The sequence below is a fragment of the Pristis pectinata genome, chromosome 14, assembly GCF_009764475.1.
Source record: "Pristis pectinata isolate sPriPec2 chromosome 14, sPriPec2.1.pri, whole genome shotgun sequence".
Classification (NCBI taxonomy): Eukaryota; Metazoa; Chordata; class Chondrichthyes; order Rhinopristiformes; family Pristidae; genus Pristis; species Pristis pectinata.
The window spans coordinates 19,611,535-19,625,211 of NC_067418.1; the positions used below are offsets into that span (position 1 = coordinate 19,611,535).

At 50.4% G+C, this 13,677-nt stretch overlaps 1 protein-coding gene across 1 annotated transcript in view; it reads left to right on the forward strand.

The window, feature by feature from the left end:
• The first annotated feature begins 1,187 nt into the window (after positions 1 to 1,187).
• Positions 1,188 to 13,677, forward strand: part of cstpp1 (centriolar satellite-associated tubulin polyglutamylase complex regulator 1) — a 210,860-nt gene continuing 198,370 nt past the window's right edge. Inside the window, exon 1 of the mRNA XM_052029624.1 lies at positions 1,188 to 1,425. Within this exon, the coding sequence (XP_051885584.1) occupies positions 1,383 to 1,425 (43 nt within the window). The 5' untranslated portion in view covers positions 1,188 to 1,382. The remainder of the gene's footprint in view (positions 1,426 to 13,677) is intronic.

The following is a 13,677-nucleotide window of genomic DNA, read 5'->3' on the forward strand; positions in this document are numbered from 1 at the left end:
AGTGAATGGGTCAATGCAGGCATCAGGGTACATATGGAAATTGATTATTTGCTCACAAATAATATCTTGAGGGGCAGAGTGCACAATTTATGTGGAACTGTGCACAGTTTACTGTGTTTGAAGAATTAATGACTCTTGAAGGAACTTAGAGTGAATCTTTATTTGGACTGATCAGTAGCAATTACACTCAAATGCTAAATTATATATTATTGAAATTCTTTATAGTTATATCTTATAGTTATACTTTATAGTTATTAGTTTGGTATTCTTGAAATATTCACAAAGAATACAGAATAGCAAAGGTGGAAAGAAAAGTATGGATCCAAATGGACTTAACAGTTCCTATGTCAGATTGAGATATTTCTTAAAGCAAAAATTGAAAATATTGGACATGGCACACAAAGACCCACAAATTCATCAATTATTTCCTCTCCCAGTCTCTCTTGGCCCACTAGTCTCTCAAGATCTGCTATTATATCCAATGCAAATTAATACAGCCTATTCCGTGGTGGGTTATCAGCATCTAATGTCTTTAACTGGGCTTGCTTGGATTTGCAGGGTATGTAGAAAGAACTATAAACCAAACTATCAAATAGCTTCTCAACTGCTGACCATGCCAGGAGAGGAGATGAACACCACTTGAGCACTTTGCTCAACAAACTTCACACTGGATCAGTTGGGGCCTGGGTCAACAGCATTAGCCATGTACGTACCAAAGAGGAGGATAGCTGTCGCAGCATGTAAGATGCCTTCAACAGTCACAGTGACCTTGGAATTGACACGACTTGATTCCATGTACACTTTTAAGTCTCTCGTGACCTTGTCCATGTTTTCTTTTACATCTTCCTCCATCCCTGCATATTCAAAATTATCCTTGGGTTCCTGAAACCATGCTAGCTCTACTTATTTTCAACTTTAATTTAAACCATTACAGCCACTAAATTCTGTTCTCTGTAATTTCCTTATTAAAACCTTCACCTCTGCCATCTCTTCTGCTTGAAAAAAACACTCGTCCTCACTTTTACCTTTTTGTGTTTTTCTTTCTATTCTCCTGTGTTTGTCGAATGCTTTCCTGGACTGAAGCCCTGCAGTTGATGCATTTTAAAACACTGCAGAAGTTTTTTTATTTTCGTTGTTCCAAAGTGCAATGAATTCATGTCCAACTCCAGCCAATGTGCCTGCCGGGATAGACGGCACTGATCCCGGAACCAAAGCTCGGCACCGACTAGGTTGAGACGGTAACTATTTGCGGCAGCACCTTGCTTGGGAAGCTGCTGTTATGGTAACCGGAGCCAACAAGGTGTACAAGTACGCGGAGCTTTCGGTAAAGACCGGCACCCGATCTCTGCTTCTGCATTCTTGCTGGACCAGGTGCAGGGAGGATGAGTGCCGACCGGTTTTCGCTGTCGGCCGAGGAGTATTTGGGTGAGTAGGGGGCCGGATGTGTCGAATGGCCTGGATGACTTTCAGTGCGAACCACACCCAGCCTCAGCAGGGGACCGGGGCTGTGCTGAGCCTCCACCCCATGGCTCTGATCCCTTGGGCAGAACATCCATCATCCGTTCTTTGAGAAATCCCAGCGTGGGACACTGGAATTGACTCAGCAGATCCTGGATATAGACACGTCCCTTTTCCGATGGGATGGGGAGGAGAAGCAGAGATCCAGATGTTTTCCTCTAACTGTCTGTCCACCAACCCCCCCGCCCCCGCTACCCGCTCCTCCCTCTCCCCGCTCCTCTCGCTCCCCCCCTCGCTCTCCCCCCTCTCCCCCCCTCTCCCCCCCTCGCTCCCCCCTCTCCCCCCCTCGCTCCCCCCTCTCCCCCCCTCGCTCCCCCCTCTCCCCCCTCGCTCCCCCCTCTCCCCCCTCGCTCCCCCCTCGCTCCCCCCTCTCCCCCCCCCCCCCTCGCTCCCCGCTCCCCCCTCTCCCCCCCTCGCTCCCCGCTCCCCCCTCTCCCCCCCTCGCTCCCCGCTCCCCCCTCTCCCCCCCTCGCTCCCCGCTCCCCCCTCTCCCCCCCTCGCTCCCCGCTCCCCCCTCTCCCCCCCTCGCTCCCCGCTCCCCCCCTCGCTCCCCGCTCCCCCCTCTCCCCCCCTCGCTCCCCGCTCCCCCCTCTCCCCCCCTCGCTCCCCGCTCCCCCCTCTCCCCCCCTCGCTCCCCCCTCTCCCCCCCTCGCTCCCCGCTCCCCCCTCTCCCCCCCTCGCTCCCCGCTCCCCCCTCTCCCCCCTCGCTCCCCGCTCCCCCTCTCCCCCCCTCGCTCCCCGCTCCCCCCTCTCCCCCCCTCGCTCCCCGCTCCCCCCTCTCCCCCCCTCGCTCCCCGCTCCCCCCTCTCCCCCCCTCGCTCCCCGCTCCCCCCTCTCCCCCCCTCGCTCCCCGCTCCCCCTCTCCCCCCCTCGCTCCCCGCTCCCCCTCTCCCCCCCTCGCTCCCCCGCTCCCCCTCTCCCCCCTCGCTCCCCGCTCCCCCCTCTCCCCCCCTCGCTCCCCGCTCCCCCTCTCCCCCCCTCGCTCCCCGCTCCCCCCTCTCCCCCCCTCGCTCCCCGCTCCCCCCTCTCCCCCCCTCGCTCCCCGCTCCCCCCTCTCCCCCCCTCGCTCCCCGCTCCCCCCTCTCCCCCCCTCGCTCCCCCGCTCCCCCTCTCCCCCCCTCGCTCCCCGCTCCCCCCTCTCCCCCCCTCGCTCCCCGCTCCCCCCTCTCCCCCCCTCGCTCCCCGCTCCCCCCTCTCCCCCCCTCGCTCCCCGCTCCCCCCTCTCCCCCCCTCGCTCCCCGCTCCCCCCTCTCCCCCCTCGCTCCCCGCTCCCCCCTCTCCCCCCCTCGCTCCCCGCTCCCCCCTCTCCCCCCCTCGCTCCCCGCTCCCCCCTCTCCCCCCCTCGCTCCCCGCTCCCCCCTCTCCCCCCCTCGCTCCCCGCTCCCCCCTCTCCCCCCCTCGCTCCCCGCTCCCCCCTCTCCCCCCCTCGCTCCCCGCTCCCCCCTCTCCCCCCCTCGCTCCCCGCTCCCCCCTCTCCCCCCCTCGCTCCCCGCTCCCCCCTCTCCCCCCCTCGCTCCCCGCTCCCCCCTCTCCCCCCCTCGCTCCCCGCTCCCCCCTCTCCCCCCCTCGCTCCCCGCTCCCCCCTCTCCCCCCCTCGCTCCCCGCTCCCCCCTCTCCCCCCCTCGCTCCCCGCTCCCCCCTCTCCCCCCCTCGCTCCCCGCTCCCCCCTCTCCCCCCCTCGCTCCCCGCTCCCCCCTCTCCCCCCCTCGCTCCCCGCTCCCCCTCTCCCCCCCTCGCTCCCCGCTCCCCCCTCTCCCCCCCTCGCTCCCCGCTCCCCCCTCTCCCCCCCTCGCTCCCCGCTCCCCCCTCTCCCCCCCTCGCTCCCCGCTCCCCCCTCTCCCCCCCTCGCTCCCCGCTCCCCCCTCTCCCCCCTCGCTCCCCGCTCCCCCCTCTCCCCCCCTCTCCCCCCCTCTCCCCCCCCTCCCCCCTCCCCCCCCTCCCCCCTCCCCCCTCCCCCCCCTCCCCCCTCCCCCCCTCCCCCCTCCCCCCCCTCCCCCCCTCCATCCCCCCCCTCCCCCCCTCCCCCCCCCCCTCCCCCCCTCCCCCCCTCCCCCCCTCCCCCCCTCCCCCCCCTCCCTCCCCCCCCTCCCTCCCCCCCCCTCCCCCCCCCCCCTCCCCCCCCCCCTCCCCCCCCCCCCCCCCCCCCTCCCCCCCCTCCCTCCCCCCCTCCCTCCCCCCCTCCCTCCCCCCCCTCCCTCCCCCCCCTCTCCCTCCCCTCCCCCCCTCCCCCCCTCCCCCCCCCCTCCCCCCCCCCCCCCTCCCCCCCCCCTCCCCCCCCCCTCCCCCCCCCTCCCCCCCTCCCCCCTCCCCCCTCCCCCCCTCCCCCCCTCCCCCTCCCTCCCTCCCCCTCCCCCCCTCCCTCCCCCTCCCCCCCTCCCTCCCCCCCTCCCTCCCCCCCTCCCTCCCCCCCTCCCTCCCCCCCTCTCCCCCCCTCTCCCCCCCCCTCCCCCCCCCTCCCCCCCCCTCCCCCCCCCTCTCCCCCCCTCCCTCTCCCCCCCTCCCTCTCCCCCCCTCCCTCCTCTCCCCCCCCTCTCCCCCCCCTCTCCCCCCCCTCTCCCCCTCCCTCCCTCCCTCCCCTCTCCCTCCCTCCCCTCTCCCTCCCTCCCCTCTCCCTCCCTCCCCTCTCCCTCCCTCCCCTCTCCCTCCCTCCCCTCTCCCTCCCTCCCCTCTCCCTCCCTCCCCTCTCCCTCCCTCCCCTCTCCCTCCCTCCCCTCTCCCTCCCTCCCCTCTCCCTCCCTCCCCTCTCCCTCCCTCCCCTCTCCCTCCCTCCCCTCTCCCTCCCTCCCCTCTCCTCCCTCCCCCTCTCCCCTCCCCTCTCCCTCCCCTCTCCCCCCCTCTCCCTCCCCTCTCCCCCCCTCTCCCTCCCCTCTCCCTCCCCTCGCTCCCCCCTCTCTCTCTCCCCCCACTCCTGGGAAAGCACCAGTACATAGAACCAAGAGCATGGGGCAATTGTTGTAGAAGTTTAAGCATTCATTGTGTATTATTTAACATATTGAGAAGACCATCAATTATCTTTAATCTGTTTCTTATAACTCTTCAAAACAAAAGTTCGGTGCACGTCGTGGGCCAAAGGACCTGTTCTTGTGCTGTACTGTTCTATGTTCTAAAAGCTTCTGGAGTATTGTGGACTTGTACCAACTCCATCTGTTCATTAGTAAATTTAAGACAAATTTTTATGAGTAATCCATTATTACAGAGGATTGCTAATTTCTGTTTTGTTTGCAAAGTACCTAATAGTTATCAGCTCATTAAAGTTGAAACAGCTCCATAGCTGGGGTCAGGAATGTGGACCAGGTGTGTTACTGGAACTAGGACTGGTGTGCATATTGCTGCCTTTGATTGAGGATTATATCAGATCATCCAGTAATTCTACCTTTTGAATGTGTTGCTACTTGTACCAAGTTTTTTTTTCTGGCTGAAAATTTTATTATGGAAATAAGAACATGCCGACATCTGTAATTTTCTTTCAAAGTAAAAGTATATTTTGAGCATGGAGCAACTCAGTATAAAAATATCTTATGGAATAAAGCAAATATGTATGTTTGGCATGGCTATCACCACATTCAAAGACAAGTGCCAAATTTCTAAAACTAATTATAAAACTCCAAATGTATTTGAACTGGGAAGGGCATGTCACAAACATTAAAGGGATACCAATGAGCCAGAAACTCTTACCAAACCAACCTCTGAACATGACAAATTTTTTCAAGCTGTATTTAGTAGCACCCTTGGTTTCTTGGTGATCCCAAAAAATTTAAAAACTAATTTATCAGTTCTCTACTAAAGGCCTGTGCTTCTATCAGGGGTTTGTTGCTGAACTTAATTTGGAATCCAGCTGTAGCACAAGAAGAAACTGAAGCAATGTCTTATTCTCTCATGGTACATGGGCATCACTGACAAACCTAGTATTTAACATTTTATCTTCTAATCTCCCTTGAGAGGTTGATGATGGGTTACATTATGAACTGCTGATGCCATTATGGAAAAAAAACTTCCACTATGCTGTTAATTAAGGAGCTTGTGATAATAAAGGAAAGGTAATATATTTCGAAGTATGGATGGGAAATTGCAGGTGTTGTTCCATGCATCTGATGCCCATGCTTTTCTTGGTGTGAGGTGTCATGTCATTTGAAAGACTGAATGTTCAGGCGAGTAGTGAGGCTATGTGTTACTTTGTCCTGAAAGATGCTGAGCTATTTAAAATTTGGAACTGCACTTCAAGCTCCTGGCTTGTGCTTTTTTGTTAGTCAAAGGCTTTCTGGAGACATGAAATGAAGGCTAGAATTCTTTTTTCCAAAAATGTACTTCATTCATTAGAATGAATAATAGGGATGGTACATTGATGCATAAGTAGAGCTGCTGCCTCACAGTTCCAATGACCTCCACTGCAGATTTCACAGATTCTCGCTGTAATCACATGGGTTTCCTATGGGTGTGCTGATTTCCTCTGACATCTCAAAGACTTGCATATTAGTAGTTAATTGACCACTGGAAGTTGACGTTAGTGTGCAGTTTTGCAGCAGCAGCAGTACAGTGCAAAGACATAAAAATTACTATAAATTCCAAAATAAATAAATAAATAGTGTGAAATAAAAAGGAATAATGAAGTAGTGTTCGTGGACCATTCAGAAATATGATACCAGAGGGGAAGAAGCTGTTTCTCAATCATTGAGTATGGTCTTCATTCTCCTGTACCACCTCCCCCATGGTAGTAATGAGAAGAGGGCATGTCCCAGATGATAAGGGTCCCTAATGATGGTTGCTGTCTTCTTGAGGCGCCACCTCTTGAAGATGTCCTTGATAGTGAGTCGGGTTGTGCCCATGATGGAGCTGACTGAGTCTACAACCCTCTGTAGCTTCTTTCGATGCTGTGCATTGGACCCTCCATACCAGGCTGATGCAATTAGAATGCTCTCCACCGTACATCTGTAGAAATTTGCAAGAGTCTTCGGTGACATACCAAATCTCCTCAAACTCCTAACAAAGTGGAGCCACTGGTGTGCATCTGTCGTGATTGCATCAATGTGTTGGGCCCAGGATAAATCCTCCAAGATGTTGACACCCAGAAGCTTGAAGCTGCTCACCTTGTCCACGTTGACCCCTCAATGAGCACTGTGTGTGTTTTCCCAACTTGCCCTTTCTGAAATCCACAATCACTTCCTTGGTCTTGCTGACATTGAGTACGAGCAACACGACTCAACCAGCCAATCTCTCTCACTCCTGTACACCTCCTCACCATCATCTGAGATTCTACCAACAACAGTGGTGTCATCCGTGAATTTATAGATGCCGTTTGAGCAGTGCTTAGCTACACAGTCATGAGTGTAGAGAGAGTAGAGCAGTGGGCTAAACACACATCCTTGAGGTGTGCCTGTGTTGATTGTCAGCAAAGCAGAGATGTTAATACCAATCTGCACTGACTGTGGTCTCCCTATAAGGAAGTCGAGGATCCAGTTGCAGAGAGAGGTACAGAGGCCCAGGTTTTGAAGCTTGGTGACTAGTACTGAGGAATGATAATGTTGAATGCTGAGCTGTAATTGATAAACAGTAGCCTGACATATGTCTTGCAGTTGTCAGGTGCTCCAGAGCAAAGTGGAGAGCCAGTGAGACTGCGTCAACTGTAGATCTGTTGGTAGGCAAATTGTAGCGGATCCAGGTCCTTGCTCAGGCAGGAGTTAATTCTCGCCATAACCAACCTCTGGGGGGAGTTGTTGGAAATATGGGGGAGAATAAAATGGGATTAGTGTAAATGGGTGCTTGATGGTCAGCTCAGAGCCAGTGGGCCAAAGGGCCTGTTTCCATGCTGTATGATTCTCTGATCCTGGGTCCATAATGAGGTTCATTTGTATGTTACCGTTTTCAGTATAAGTCACATCATTCCATCTACTTGCAAGATTTCCACTATATGACTATGATATTGATTTATCCATTATAAACGTTCCTGGAGCCCTGCATCTTGGAATGTCACAGTCTGCAACATTCTGTAATGGATAGCAACTTGCAGTGGAAGCCCAGCTTTTGGGCAGACCAGAGGGATTTTTTTCACTATGTTGATAATCCTCTCGTTAGTTGCTGCTGTCTCGGTCTTTCCTCCTGGGAGCAGCTAGAAAAACGGTGAACTCTGTGTTATGCAGCTGTACGGGATAAACCTCAACAGTGACCACTGCATCTCCTTCCAGACTTACTTGGCAAATGCACATTCCAGAAGGTGATGGATGACAGATTCATTGCCAATGCAGCAATTGTAAGGGCAGCATACGGTCATGATGAAACTCCAGCAGTGAATAAAGGATCTGTCAGGGAGAGCCCTTTTCACCAACAGCAAGATAAGTTTTGGTGCTTGTTTGCATGTTCCAGTTTTATGGCATTCTGCCACATGGCTGACAGTGTACTTGGAGTACCATCTGACAAGATGCACCATTTCCTTTTCAAGCAGGCACTTGAGAGAATTCCATGAAGGCGGCTATCTGTCTTTAAAATTATTTCATTTTCTGCATTATTGCATTGCTAACAAGGCTGACACTTATTACCTGTCCCAGATTCCTATTGGAAAGTGATGCTGAGCTGCCTTCTTGAACCATTGGAGTCCTTCTATTGAAGGTATTCCTACAGTGCTGTTGGTTAGGGAGTTCCAGGATTCAGACTTCGTGACAATGAAGGATTGATAATATATTCCCAATTAGAATGCTGTGTGACTTGCAGGGGAACCTGCAGATGGTGGTGTTCCTAATCACCTTCTTCCCTTGTCCTACTTGGTGATAGGTATGGGAGGTGCTATTGGAGTAGTCTAGGCAAGAAACTGGTGTGAATTTAGTAGATGATAGCTGCAGCCACTTAGCTCTGAAGTTGGGGAGAATTAATGTATAGGTAGGTGGATAGGGAGCCAGTCAATGTTAGCACTGGATAATGTTGTACTTCTTGAAAGCTGTTAGGCTGCACTCATCCATGAGAGTGGAGAAATTCCAACATGTTCCTGACTTGTGCTTTGCCGATGGTGGAAGACCTTGGGGTATCAGGTGCTTCAGAATATCCACACTCTGAAGGCATGTATTTATGTGGCTGGTCCATTTGAGCTTCTGGTGAATTATGACCCTCAGGATGTTAATAGTGGCTAAATTGACAATAGTAATGCCATTTAACGTCTTCTATATTCTTGTGTTGGACATGTTCATTGCCTGGCACTTCTGCTGTGCAAATGTTACTCAGCCCTTGCCTGGATGTTGATTAGATCTTGCTATTCATTTACTGAGGACTTGCAATTGGAAATAAACATTGTGGAATCATCCATAAACATCCCTACTTCTGACCTTTATGATGAAGGAATGTCATTAATGAAGCAGCTGAAGATGGTTGGACCTATGACACTGCCTTGAGAGATACTGCCCTATGAACTCCTGCAGTGATGTCATGGGTTTGGGTTGATTGACTTCCAACAAGCACAACCATCTTTCTTTGTGCAACTATGACTCTAACCACTAGATGTTTTTCCCTTTGATGCCCATTGACTTCAATTTAATCAAGATGCTTTGATGTCAAGGGCAGTTGGTCTCAACTTGCCTCTGCAATTCATCTTTTTGGTACATGTTTTGATCAAGGTCATGACAAGTTCTGAAGCTGAGTTCTCCTGTTAAAATCCAAACTGGGTATTGGTTATTGGTGGTAGTGCCACTTGATAGCATTGTTGTCAATAACAGTTTCCATCAATTGGTTTTATAGTAATGTTGGAGCGATGGGTATGTCCGGGTATGAGGTGTGCACAGCACCTCAATTGGATGCCCACAACTGGATATTGAGTTTATCCCATTTAGCATGATTATAGTGTTGTCCAAACAATGGAGGTGTAAAGACAGTAAAGCACATGCTGAGAGCAGCACTAATCATACTTAAATATGAATAGTTTCTACCTAGTGAAACTGCAACTCAAGGCTATATGCATGCTAAATAGCATGCAATAGACATTGCTGTGCAAGCTCACAATCAGTGGATCAGATTGAAGTTCTGCAGTCCTAGCACAACTCGACTCGGGCTGCGGCATGGTCACTTCCATCAATACTTCAATGGGCAGTTGCATCTACATAGAAAGATGTGCATCTACATAGAAAGATTGGTAAGGATGAGGTTAAGTAGGTTTGTCCCTCATTTTGGTTTGCTCACTTCCTGGTGCAGCTATGGTCTTCAGGACTTGCATGGTAATTTAACTGCTGCACCACCACAATGCCACTCTTGGTGATTGTTTTATACCATTCTGACTTTCATAGGTTTGCCCAAATATTGTTCAGTATGGACAAGCACTGATTCATCTGCTGAAGGAGAACAGTGGGTGGTAATCAGAAGGAGGTTTCCTGGCCCTTGTTTGACCTGTGAGGCTTCGTGGAGTCTGGAGTCAATGTGGAGGACTCCAAGGGCGGCTACTTTCCTCCTGTGTACCACTCCCCACTGTGCCCCTACTGTCATTGTGGAATTTGAACCCTACATTCTGGGTTGTTAGTCAGTGTCAGTTAGTCCTCTGGATTATAAATCTGGTAATTTAACCAGTGGATTACAAGTTTCTACCTGAAGTTGTTCTTCTGCACACACTTTTGTGTGAAGGACAGGTGGCATTGGTAAAGTCCAACTGAGTAGAACATTATCCAACATTAAGAATGTGGCCAATCCTGTAGGTCATAAGCCCTTACTCCTGATCCCCAAATCCCATTATTCCCGTCACATCTGATTGTTCAGTACATTCAAGACAGAGACAATCACAACCTGCTGAGTGAAGGCATTTCTCCAGCTCAGTTTTGAGTGACCAAACACTTTATCAAAGATCATGACCACTGGTTTTGGAGTCTCCAGCCTGCTTCTTAGCACCCAACTTGTTAATCCTTTTCATAATTTTATGATCCATTGACCATATTTCAGGAAACAGAATGATCAGGATGTATTATAAAGTTCAGTTCTATCATAGGTGTTTTTTTCCCTTTGTTTTGCCTAATTTATCGTAATATTTCACCAAGAATTGTATTTGTATTTATTTCACTTAATGCTACAAATTATGGGAAAATCTCCCTGAACTTTAAAGGCAAAAATATAAGTGCTGATCATAATTTATGCATTTAAAAACATTTAATATAGCACAGGAAAACTCCAGGAAATTCAACTTTGACTCCAGAAGAGAATTTTGCAAGCTCCAGTATCACTTTCAGCATAAACTGACATCCCTTCTTTTAATTCCACATGTTTGAACTTGCCCAGATTATATTTGAATACTGGCAGCAAATCCATAAGTATCCAATGAACTGGCTGTCTCTTCCAGGTGGTCATGATTCTCTGAGAAATGCCTCTTAGTCCTTTGCTGCTGCTTAATCTCAAGAAAACTTTTCACATTGACTGTCCTCTTTTTTTTAAATGATATTGAAACCCTCAATTGTACCTCCTACAAAATAAAATCTCTAGCTCTTTTAACCTTGTGCTGATGGCCTTTGAACTAGGGTTGTCTGTTGAATTATTTCCACTGGCATTTTGTGAGGTTATTCTGCTGTTATTAGCAATTAATTGTTCTAATACCCTGTGTGCTTTTACACAGCTTTATGCCTTTTCAGCCATAAATGTTTTTGTAACTTACTGAAAAAAATAAGGTAATGTGCCTGAATGACAACTGCTTGGTGGCTCTGACATCCACCATCATGAAGTGCTTCGAGAGGCTGGTCATGGCACACATCAGCTCTAGCCTATCAGACAACCCTGACCCACTGCAATTTGCCTACAACCGAAACAGGATGCCATCACCAATAGCCTGTCCTGGTCCAACCATGCAGAACCATGGCCAAGAAAGCACATCAGTGCCTCTACTTCCTCAGGAGGTGAAAGAGATTTGGCATGTCCCCTTTGACCCTCACCAATTTGTATCAATGCACCATAGAACGCATCCTATCTGGATGCATCATGGCTTGGTGTTCAAGACGGCTATCCAGAACCCTACAAGAAGTCCAGGTATGACCTATGGAAGGCCATCGTGAGAACAAAAAGGCAATTCCAAGTGATGCTAGAGACACAATCGGATGCACGACAGCTGTGGCAGGGATTGCATGCCATTACTTCCTATGAGGCAAAATCTAACAGCATAAATAGCAGTGATGCTCCACTCCTCGATGAGCTCAATGCCTTTTATGCATGCTTTGAAAGAGAGAATAACACTATACCTGTGTGAATCCCCACAGCACTCGGAAACCTTGTGATCTCTGTCTCGGAGGCCAATGTCAGAACATTGTTCAAGAGGGTGAACCCTTGCAAAGTGTCAGACCCCGATAGTGTATTTGGCCAGGTACTGAAAACCTGTGCTGACCAGCTGGCTGGACTGTTCAAGGACATCTTCAACCTCTCACTGCTGCAGTCCGAGGTTCCCATCTGCTTCAAAAGGGCAGCAATCATACCAGTGCCCAGGAAGAGCAGGGTGAGCTGCCTCAATGACTATCGCCCGGCACCACTCACATCTACCATAATGAAGTACTTTGAGATGTTGGTTATGGCTAGAGTTAACTCCTGCCTGAACAATTCGCTTAGCACTGCAACAGGTCTACGGCAGACCCAATCTCATTGGAGCACCTAGACAACCACAAAACATACATCAGATTGCTGTTTATTGATTTACAGTTCGGTGTTCAACACCATCATTCCCCTTAGTACTAATCACCAAGCTTCAAAACCTGGGCCTCTGTACCCCCCTTTGCAATTGGATCCTCAACTTCCTTATCAGGAGACCGCAGTCAGTGCGGATCAGTAATGACATCTCCTCCCTGCTGACAGTCAACACAGGCGCACCGCAAGGATGCGCGCTTAGCCCACTGCTCATCTCTCTCTACGCTCTTGACTGTGTGGCTTAGCACAGCTCAAACATCTATAAATTCACCGATGATACCACTGTTGTTGGTAGAATCTCAGATGGTGACTAGGAGGTGTACAGGTGTGAAATCAGCTGGTTGAGTGGTATCACAACAACATCGCACTCAATGTCAGCAAGACCAAGGAATTGATTGTGGACTTCAGGAAGGGGAAGTTGGGAGAACACACACCAGTGCTCATTGAGGGGTCAGCGTGGAAAGGGTGAGCAGCTTCAAGTTCCTGTGTGTCAACATCTCGGAGGATTTATCCTGGGCCCAACACATTGATGCAATCATGAAGAAGGCACACCGGTGGCTCTACTTCATTAGGAGTTTGAGGAGATTTGGTATGCCACCAAAGACTCTTGCAAATTTCTGCAGATGTATGGTGGAGAGCATTCTAATTGCATCACAGCCTGGTATGGAGGCTCCAATGCACAGCATCGAAAGAAGCTACAAAGGGTTGTAGACTCAGCCAGCTCCATCATGTGCACAACACTTCCCACCATTGAGGACATCTTCAAGAGGCAGTGCCTCAAGCAGGCAGCAACCATCACTCAGGACCCTTGGTAACCAGGATATGCCTTTTTCTCATTACTACCATTGGGCAGGAGGTACAGAAGCCTGAAGACCCACACTCAACAATTCAGAAACAGCCTTTTCAGATCTCTGAAAGGTCCATGAACCCATGAATACTAACTTGATGTACCTTTTTTTTGCACTATTTTTGTAATTTATAAAAAAAATTGTCTTTGCACTATACTGCTGCCGCAAAACAACAAATTTCATTTTATATACATCAGTGATAATCTGATTCAATGTTTATGTTAAAATATGTAGAACATAGAACAGAACAGTACAGGACAGACCCTTTGGCCTACAATGTTGTGCTGACCTAATTAAATCAATGACTCCTAATTAATCTAATTCCTCTTCCCTGGACGTTGATCATATTCCCTCCCTTTTCTGCATATTCATGTGCTGATCTAACGGTCTCTTGAATACTCCTATGCTGTCTGCCTCTACCACCACCCCGGCAGTGCATTCCGGCCCCCACCATTCTGTGTTTTTTAAAAAAAAAACTTGTCTCGCACATCTCTTTTGTACTTTCCCTCTCTCCTCTCTCGCCTTAAATCCATAGCTTCTAGTATGAGACATTTCAATCCTGGGAAAAGGATACTGACTATCTACTCTATCTATGCCCTGCATAATTTTACGAACTTCTATCAAATCTCCCCTTAGCCTCTGCCACTCTAGTGAAAACAGCCTCAGCTTGTCTAACCTCATCTCATAATCACAC